General features: G+C 40.2%; 1 protein-coding gene across 2 annotated transcripts in view; it reads left to right on the forward strand.

Annotated features, from left to right (window-relative positions):
- The window catches only part of nab1b (NGFI-A binding protein 1b (EGR1 binding protein 1)), a 40074-nt gene extending 31013 nt beyond the window's left edge, over positions 1-9061 (forward strand). For both annotated transcript variants that reach the window (XM_058391912.1, XM_058391911.1), the window contains exons 7-8: positions 2619-2759; positions 3623-9061. In XM_058391912.1, the coding sequence (XP_058247895.1) occupies positions 2619-2759; positions 3623-3711 (230 nt within the window). In that variant the 3' untranslated portion in view covers positions 3712-9061. The remainder of the gene's footprint in view (positions 1-2618; positions 2760-3622) is intronic.
- Positions 9062-10538: the final 1477 nt, after the last annotated feature.

Here is a 10538-nt window from a genome sequence, read left to right on the forward strand (position 1 = left end):
GCGCCTCTTTTTTCTGACTGATGGTGTCTGTGTGGTTCCAAGAGTTTTACATAGTTGTGTGTGTAGATGCTTGGGGAACCTTCATTCGTTTGGAGATTGAAGCTGTTTAGGAGGAACTGGACTTGTGAAGACTCACAGTTTTTTTCCTGAGGTCTTATAATTTGCCATGGGATTAAAACTCTTCTTCTTATTATTATTATTATTATCATAAATTATTCTGCACTACTGAGTAAGTCTTTCAGCCTCTTTGTGTGTGTGGTCAGTGTCAGAGTGTGTGTGTGTGTGTGTGTGTGTGTGGTCACTTTTAGAGTGTTAGTGTGTGTGTGTGTGTGTGTGTGTGTATGATCTTGGTGATGGTTGTTGAGGGAGTTTCCCGCTGCCCAGCGCAGTGTGTGAACAGATCTCTCTTCCACCTCATTCTGTTGAATCCCTTCTTCATCACCTCCCCCTGCCTCCTCATATCCCAGCATGCACTCTGCCTCCTCATATCCCAGCATGCACTTTGAGTGGGCGTGCGAGATGTGCAGAGAGAGAGAGAGAAATGAGGAGGGAGAAGAGAGGGGGAGGAAGTGAGAGATAAGGGAGAGGAATGGAAAGGGTGCGGTGAGAAGTAGAAAATGAAACACACACACACACCTAGGGGCAATTTAGAATAGCCAATCCACCTACTGGTGTGTTTTTGTGGGCGGAAACCAGAGAATCTGGAAACTCATTATAAGTATTTTTTTTTTAAATACATTCTAGAAACTTCTCAGAAAAGGGGCGTGGCCTCTGTGCTCCTACAGGAATGTATAGTTTTGCAGGAGTTTTCTTGGTTCTCGGTGTATGAATGAATGCGACGGTAAAAGATGATGAAATAACGATGTGAAAGGTGTCAGGTGACTGATACGAGCAGCTCTAAAGTCAGTACACACAGAGGGAAACTGTATGATTGTGTGTGTTAATGATGTAGCGTTAGCGCTTTGTTTAGCTGATGGTCTGTATGATTGTGTGTGTTAATGATGTAGCGTTAGCGCTTTGTTCAGCTGATGGTCTGTATGATTGTGTGTGTTAATGATGTAGCGTTAGCACTTTGTTCAGCTGATGGTCTGTATGATTGCGCGTGTTAATGATGTAGCGTTAGCGCTTTGTTCAGCTGATGGTCTGTATGATTGCGTGTGTTAATGATGTAGCGTTAGCACTTTGTTCAGCTGATGGTTTGTATGATTGCGCGTGTTAATGATGTAGCGTTAGCGCTTTGTTCAGCTGATGGTCTGTATGATTGTGTGTGTTAATGATGTAGCGTTAGCGCTTTGTTCAGCTGATGGTCTGTATGATTGTGTGTGTTAATGATGTAGCGTTAGCACTTTGTTTAGCTGATGGTCTGTATGATTGTGTGTGTTAATGATGTAGCGTTAGCACTTTGTTTAGCTGATGGTCTGTATGATTGTGTGTGTTAATGATGTAGCGTTAGCACTTTGTTTAGCTGATGGTCTGTATGATTGTGTGTGTTAATGATGTAGCGTTAGCGCTTTGTTCAGCTGATGGTCTGTATGATTGTGTGTGTTAATGATGTAGCGTTAGCGCTTTGTTCAGCTGATGGTCTGTATGATTGTGTGTGTTAATGATGTAGCGTTAGCACTTTGTTCAGCTGATGGTCTGTATGATTGCGCGTGTTAATGATGTAGCGTTAGCGCTTTGTTCAGCTGATGGTCTTTTTGTGTGAGGATCTCTCGCCTCTGTGCCGACTTTCCTCCATTAAAACCTCTCTGTATGAAGCTTTCAGATGGAGCTCTTAATGGTGTAACATCTGTCTCACATCAGTATTGGTGTGTGTATGTGTGTGTGTGTGTTTATATCTATAGCAGCAACAATAATAATTATAATTATAGTACAGTAATGAATGCTCCAAATATAAATGTGATTTTCTATCTATCTATCTGTCTATCTATCTATCTGTCTGTCTGTCTGTCTGTCTGTCTGTGTATCTTTGTCTGTCTGTCTGCCTTTCTGTCTGTCTATTTCTGTTTGTCTGTCTGTCTGTCTGTCTGTCTGCCTTTCTGTCTGTCTGTCTGTCTGTCTCTGTCTGCCTGTCTATCACTCTCTGCCTGTCTATCTATCTATCTATCTATCTATCTATCTATCTATCTATCTATCTATCTATCTATCTATCTATCTGTTTGTCTGTCTGTCTGCCTGTCTGCCTCTCTCTCTGTCTCTCTCTCTTTCTCTGGCTAAAAATAAATCTATTTGAAGGGGTAAATCTGAATGCAGGTATTTTAAGTTCTCTTTGCTCCCTAACGTGGTTTTAATGCCTCACATCTGCATCACAAAGCTTTCAAAATGCACACAACCTGTGTGTGTGTGTGTGTGTGTTACTCTGCTTTGCCCTCAGGTCATTTCTCAGTGTCTGTTCTGTTCTAACAAAATGGAAAGGTTCTTTGAGATGGTACGGAGATCAGCAGCTTACGTGTGTAGGGTTTGATGGATTGAGCTGTTGTTGTTGTTGTTGACGATGTTGCTAGGTGGATGTGTTGAAGCAGATATGGCCGTGGTGTTCACAGTAATGCAGTACAGGGTGGGGAGTGTTTAATGCCACATTATTTAGTTTGTGTGTGTGTGTGTGTGTGCTCATGTAGGTGAGAGGCCACTGAATCTGCGAGTGACAGGACAAAGAGGCGGAGCTTCAGATGGAGACACGCCTCTAGGAAAACAACTGGCCAATGAGCTGAAGAGACATCACCAAGCCAGCATGGAGAGCAAGGCAGCAGCCGCCACAGGTGTGTGTGCGTGTGTGTGTGTGTGTGTAAACATCCAAACAACTACATGTAAAAAATACTTCTGCAGTGTATTAAACGTCTTAAACATCTTTTGAATGATAAAAAAATAACACAATATTTGATATGATGTGGGTGTGGCCTAATATTATAATGAGCTTGCTTGATTGCCAGCCAGCTGTCCATGACTCCGCCTTCCATTTCACTCCAGAAATCTCACCACTGTAGTTATACAGCAGCTTAACACAGTTTAGCTTTCATTCGCTAGTTTAACTTTCTCTCACATATGAACTTTCATTTGCTAGTTAGCTATTAGCTAGTTCAACATACACTCGCTAATTCTATTTCTCTTGCTAGGTTAGCTTTAGCTGGCTGCTTTAATTGATGCTAGTAAGCTTTCACTTAATAGTTATCTTTCACTCTTTAGATAGCTTTCCAGGTTAGCTTTAACTCAGTAGTGAGCTTTCACTCGTAAGGTTAACGTTCACTTGCTAATTTTTTTTCTCTTCCTCAGCTTTGCTTCAGCTAGCTTGTTTGTTTAAAGCTAATAAGCTTTCAGCCTCTAGGTTACTTATTTCACTGTTTTTACTCACTCAGGTTTTAGCTAGCTTAGCCACAACTCAGTAGTCATTCTGAGCTAGTAGTCATCACAAATTAGCCTTCATTTGCTAGTTAGCATCCTCCTTCTTTTCTATTTTCTCACTAGATTAGCTAGCATGTTTTCAGGTTAGCTTTTCCCTCATTAATTATACAGGATATGAACGATATAAATGAAAATGAATCACCAGATTCGACTAAATATTCTCGAGCGGATTTGAGGACTCTTCCCTCGCGCTAAAAATCTGTTCTGTCTTTTTATTCTTCAGAGAACGGAAGCGGAGGCGAGGCGAGTCCCCGCGCTCTCAACCTCTCCGAAAAGAAGACCATCAAATGTGAACCTGAGGACTCCAGATAGCAGAGCAGACCTCCGCGCTGATTTCCATTTAGTTTTCTTCTTTCTTGTTTTTTTCTGTTTATTTTGACTGCATGATGGTGAACAGTCGTCTGTCAGTGAATACTAAAGGAGCACAACTACAGTAGAGCCTTAATAACCAACGTTGCCTCAGATTTCCTTTATTTTTTCGTTTTTAATCTTCTTTTCTTTTTTCTTTTTTTTTGCCAAAGCACCTAGAGTCCTTATTTTCTTCCCTGAATAGATTAGCATAACTTTGTATTGTCGATGACTGTAAACGCAACCCCCCTCCCCTTCTCTCTCTCTCTGTCTCTCTGTCTCTTGCCCTGGCGTGGACCGTAACGTCCGCTGGTTGTACATACATTTGTTGATATGTGGAAAATGTTAAGATGTTATTTAAATACAGTGTGTGTGTGTGTGTGTGTGTGTGTGTGTGTGTATCTAAATGAATGCATGTCGTTTCACAACGTTCCAGACATCGAATTATTCACAAGATAAGCACAAAGAGAATTTTATGGCTGAGGAACATCTGGATCAGGTTGAGGAACAGAACCGATGTAGAAAATCTCGTGGTCAGATCTGAAGCTCATGAGAGGAAGAAAGACCGCGCTTGTTAACCGTACGTTCACACTAGCAAGAGCTCAGAGTCTCGCCTGTGGGCGTGGCCTGACCTGTGTTTATATATCTGTAAGGCTATTGTTAGTTTTACAATTGCTAGCTAACTATTGTTAGCGAGCAACGTTTCAGTCGTGGTTTCATGCTAGCTAATTGTACTAGCTATTTTCATCATGAAGCCTCTGAACATGTGACAGGAAGTGCCGTCTTTCTTCTGCGTCAAACAGAAAATAATAAGAAAGATATGTTGTTTTAAGGCTCCGTGTCATGTCACGTGCGAACTCTCACTCGCTACGTTTCCTTTCATTCACTAATTTGCTAATTCTCGTCTGCTAGCTAGTTATTATCGACTCTAAGACCTAATCCTGGTCTTTGACTTGATCACCGCTCTAATGAGGATGAAGTCACTTACCTAATACTCAAGTCCTATAGGACTATTAAACAGTGTCTTAGCTTCCTTTCTACGTTAGCATTCATTTGTGAGGTCGTTAGCTTGGTTATTTGCCGCTCTTTTCCTAGATTAGCTTTCACTCACAAGGTTAGTTTGAGTATTCATCTTCTCTTGCCAGGTTAGCTTTAAATTCAGGTCTCACTCAGGAGGTTAGCTTCATTAACTAAGAGCTAAGTTAGCTCTCACTCACAAGGTAGCTAGCTTCTTTAACTACCCTCTCTTGCTAGGTTAGCATTCAAATTCAAATTTGATTCGAATTCAAACTGCACTCAGGATCTTAGCATCACTGACTACCGCTCTCTTGCTAGGTTAGCTCTCTGACGATTAGCTTTGGTCAGGTTTGAGGAATCGTTTGGATTCTTTGCATCGAATTTTAACAGAAAATTGACCACTCACCGGTCAGTCCGTCTCTCGCCGGTGTGAACGTGAGGAAACTGCGCAGGTTTGACGCCATCTTAGTAAGTAAACATGCTTTATTATCTTACTCAGGGCGGTTTACATGACTCGTTTATTTATACTTTGGAAAAACTGAAACGACAAAACCAACTAATAATAATAATAAACACGAGCAGGCAGATATCACTTGTTTTAAAAACAGCAGGTTCAGTGTTTAGCGACAGTCGCTGAGAATTTTTTAACGTGTTCTGGAGCTTGTTAGCGAGAACGCTACAAAGCGAACGTCGGTGTGTGTACGTGTTGTAGTGTAAAGCGTAAAATACCAAGTGTGTAGTAAATAGTAGAGCAATACCAACTAGCTGTTGTTAATAAAACGCAGTGTGTGTGTGTTTACTGTACAGTGTGTAGTGTAATAGTGTTAGAATAGTCTTAGATTCAGCTGGTGTAACTCATGTAACTTATATGCACTAGTGTTGGACTTTAAAATGCATTTTTTTGATACAACTTTCATCTTTTCCATCACTTTTTTATCATCCTTTCAGCTCATGCTGTAGGTTTTCCCTGTAAAAAAAAAAAAAAAAATCAGGTTTCCCACAGTCGTGTGTGTGTGTGTGTGTGTGTTTGTGTGTGTGTGTGTTTAATGAATACCTCTGTGAGAATAACCGACTGATCCTCATGTCCAGGTGGAGAAATGATCTGTACTCTTTATTTTTATATGATTATGCAAACCTTTCTTCATTTAAGTGCCATTTTCTAACCTCCTTTTATTTGGTTCTTTTTTCGGACGTGACTAAGAGGATATGGTTTTGGTTGAGCGAAAGTTTGTGCACCCTTCGGTACTGGGTTTCACACATTGTTTTTTTCTGTTTGTCATATATCTATATATAAACATCTCTAATCTCTGTCCCAGAAACACAGATTTAATGAACAGATTTCAGAGCCTTGGTGTTAAAGTCTTTCCTTAAATCTTCTTAAAAGGGTTTCTGAAAATCATAAATAGGAGAGAGAGAGAGAGAGAGAGAGAGAGAGAGAGAGAGAGAGTTTAGTGTGATGCTCTACCTTTTTTCAGCAATGATCTTTGTCCTGTGGTGCTTACAGGAAACTCAGCTCAGGTCTGGAGATTTGATTAATGACTTTATGTTTTTGTTTCTTCCACATTCTGAAAAAAAGTGTACTGAATTGTACTGAACTGTACAGAGTACTGAATTGTCCTAAAATGTACTGAGTACTGAATTGTACTGAACTGTACTGAGTACTGAATTGTACTAAACTGTACTGAGTACTGAATTGTCCTGAAATGTACTGAGTACTGAATTGTAGTAAACTGTACTGAGTACTGAATTGTACTGAGTACTGAATTGTAGTAAACTGTACTGAATTGTACTGAACTATACTGAGTACTGAATTGTACTGAAGAGTACTGAACTGTACTGAGTACTGAATTGTAGTAAACTGTACTGAATTGTACTGAACTGTACTGAGTACTGAATTGTACTGAGTACTGAATTGTACTAAACTGTACTGAGTACTGAATTGTACAGAGTACTGAAGAGTACTGAATTGTACTGAACTGTACTGAGTACTGAATTGTCCTGAAATGTACTGTGTACTGAATCGTAATGAACTGGACAGAATGCTGAACTGTACTGAAATGTACTGAGTACTGAATTGCTACATTTGTCAGATTTATCCACCTTAAATTTTGTTTTTAAAGGTGCAGAATATCCATGTGAATGGTTCAGGTACAAAAGGTTCAGGGAACCAGACCAGCAACAATAACCAGTTCTGTTTAGTACTCTTTTTTTTCCCCAATAGCGTAGGGAAAAATCTCATTATCTTGTCAACTGAAAGAATACTATGAATAAAAATAAAAGGATGAGAAAATCTTAAAAGAAAAAAGATCAGAAACAAGTTGACAGAAAAACCATGAGGGGCACAAACTTTTCAACTCAACTCCAATCCAGTCATCTGAGTCATTGTGATTGATCTGGTGGGATTTTAGATGTGTGTTGATCAATGATGAATGGGGAATCGTTTTCAGTGTTAACACACACACACACACACACTGAGAGGGTTCAGTCAGGGGTGTCAAACATACAATAGAGGTTCTAATCACTAAATGTTCCTCCAACTGGTTTTAAAGTGACAAAAGAAAGCAATTATCTCCAGACAAAATGCGAAAGAAACATAATCGATCATTATCCAGCTAAATAAAATGTTGACTCTCTGACTCAGTATGATATCTTAACCATGTCTGCTACGATACAATAAGTTCAATTCATTTCAATTGATTCATTTTATTCAATTCAGAATTTCAGTCTCATTTGTTAAAATTAATCGATTCGAAGTTTCAAAAGCATCAGATTTACAAGTGAAATGGAAATGCTGAATCAGAGGAAACGAATCAACTGGAATGAATCGATTTGATTCATTTCAATTGATTCGTTTTATTTGATTCAGTAATTCGGTTTCATTTGTTGAAATATAGTCGAAGTTTTAAAAGCATCAGAGTTACAAGTGAAATTGACATTCATAGAATTGATTCGTTTTAATTGATTCATTTCATTCGATTCAGTATTTCAATTTCAGTAGCTCGTTCCATCCCTAGTAACCAAACCAGCTAACAGGGGCGAATACTTATGCAATCACAACTTTTTTATTAAGTTGACTTTTTTTTCCCCCTCCTTACTTGAATATTATGGGATGTTTTAATTGAAGTCCTTTTTATGCATATCCTGAGAAAATGTAAAGGGGGTGGGGGGTAATATGCAGATATCACACATGTAGGTGATGTTCTCTTGGTGCGTGCGCATAATTGATATAAAATAATTACGTATAAATAATTACCTATAAACGCATGTTCCTGGGCACAATCCAGTGGGTTTTAAAATGTATTGGCACCCCTGATCTGGACGTTGGTGTATTTCTGTCTTTAATCTCACTGCGGTGGCTTACACTCATTTCGCCTTAGTTCATAACGCAACAATTGAGGTTATAGTAATGTAAACAGAAAATAAGCAGAAAGAAACCAGGGTACTAAACGGTACTCTCGAGGCTGGTGTGTACTTTAGTACTCATCCTTTTTGAGGATATTTTTCTGAGAAGCGTACCTAATCCTACACCTGATCGACGTATCATCACACACCACCTAGAAAAAGTGTACACGTAACGGTACCCTCACCTCGACATGGAGAGGTACTGTTAGTACCCTTTATTTCTGACACCTGAGTACACCTGATCCAGGTCCTGTTTATTTTTTTCTTATTTTTTTTACACCTGCATTCGAACCCAGCATTTAAGCCTGGTAGCTTGTTTGATTAATTCTTCTGTGTGTGTGTGTGTGTGTGTGTGTGTTTTCCCCCTCTGATGCACGGAAAGTGATCAGCCTGGAGATTGTATGTATGAATGTATATTCAGATGGTGAGATTTCTCAGAGACGTTTCCATCGTTGGTGAAAGTGGAAAAAAACAAAACAAAAGAGAAAACACACACACACGTTTTGATCTGATTAGTTTATCAGTAATGCTGATAACACATGCAGCTAAACCATTCCCTGTAGGTCAGAACATAGCTAAACTCCTACTTTTGTCCCCTTTTCTGCTTTCTGTCCTTTAAAGACAGCGCTCTGGTCTCGTCTGGTGGAAAAGGGAAGAGTGTGTGTAGTGTGTCGTGTGTCATGCGTCATGTGTGTCGTGTGTTCAGGACTGTGGGATGAAAGGTTTTTGTGTTGTTGTTTTTTAATCATTAGATGCTTTGTTCTTGTGGCTGTGGTAAGTCACTGAGTTGATGATTAGGATATTATGCAGTAGTCATGCATCACCTCTTGTTTTGTAAACACTAATATATTTAATTTCTTATACAGCACACGAACATTAAACTCTATTTTTTTGAGATCCGACTGCTTCTGATTTCTTCACTACACAACATTCACTTCCAGAACTCCAGGGGATGAAAATATACTGCTGAACACACACACACTCTAAACACACACACTGAACACAACACACACACTCTGAACACACACACACTCTACACACACACTCTAAACACACACACTGAACACAACACACACACTCTGAACACACACACACTCTACACACACACTCTAAACACACACACTGAACACAACACACACACTCTGAACACACACACACTCTACACACACACTCTGAACACACACACACTCTAAACACACCCACTGAACACAACACACACACACTCTGAACACACACACTGAACACAACACACACACTCTGAACACACACACTGAACACAACACACACTCTGAACACACACACTGAACACAACACACACTCTGAACACACACACTGAACACAACACACACTCTGAACACACACACACTCTACACACACCCACTGAACACAACACACACACTCTGAACACACACACTGAACACAACACACACTCTGAACACACACACTGAACACAACACACACTCTGAACACACACACACTCTACACACACCCACTGAACACAACACACACACTCTAAACACACACACTGAACACAACACACACACTCTGAACACACACACACTCTAAACACACACACTGAACACACACACACTCTAAACACACACACTGAACACAACACACACTCTGAACACACACACTGAACACAACACACACACTCTGAACACACACACTGAACACAACACACACTCTGAACACACACACACACACTGAACACAACACACACACTCTGAACACACACTGAACACAACACACACTCTGAACACACACACTGAACACAACACACACACTCTGAACACACACACTGAACACAACACACACTCTGAACACACACACACACTGAACACAACACACACACTCTGAACACACACACACTCTACACACACACTCTGAACACACACACACTCTAAACACACCCACTGAACACAACACACACACACTCTGAACACACACACACTCTAAACACACACACTGAACACAACACACACACACTCTGAACACACACACACTCTAAACACACACACTGAACACAACACACACACTCTGAACACACACACTGAACACAACACACACACTCTGAACACACACTCTGAACACACACACACTCTAAACACACACACTGAACACAACACACACACACTGAACACAACACACACACTCTGAACACACACACACTCTGAACACACACACTGAACACAACACACACTCTGAACACACACACACTCTGAACACACACACACTCTAAACACACACACTGAACACAACACACACACACTCTGAACACACACACACTCTAAACACACACACTGAACACAACACACACACTCTGAACACACACACACTGAACACAACACACACACTCTGAACACACACAC

Source organism: Hemibagrus wyckioides, linkage group LG06 (assembly GCF_019097595.1).
Source record: "Hemibagrus wyckioides isolate EC202008001 linkage group LG06, SWU_Hwy_1.0, whole genome shotgun sequence".
Lineage (NCBI taxonomy): Eukaryota > Metazoa > Chordata > Actinopteri > Siluriformes > Bagridae > Hemibagrus > Hemibagrus wyckioides.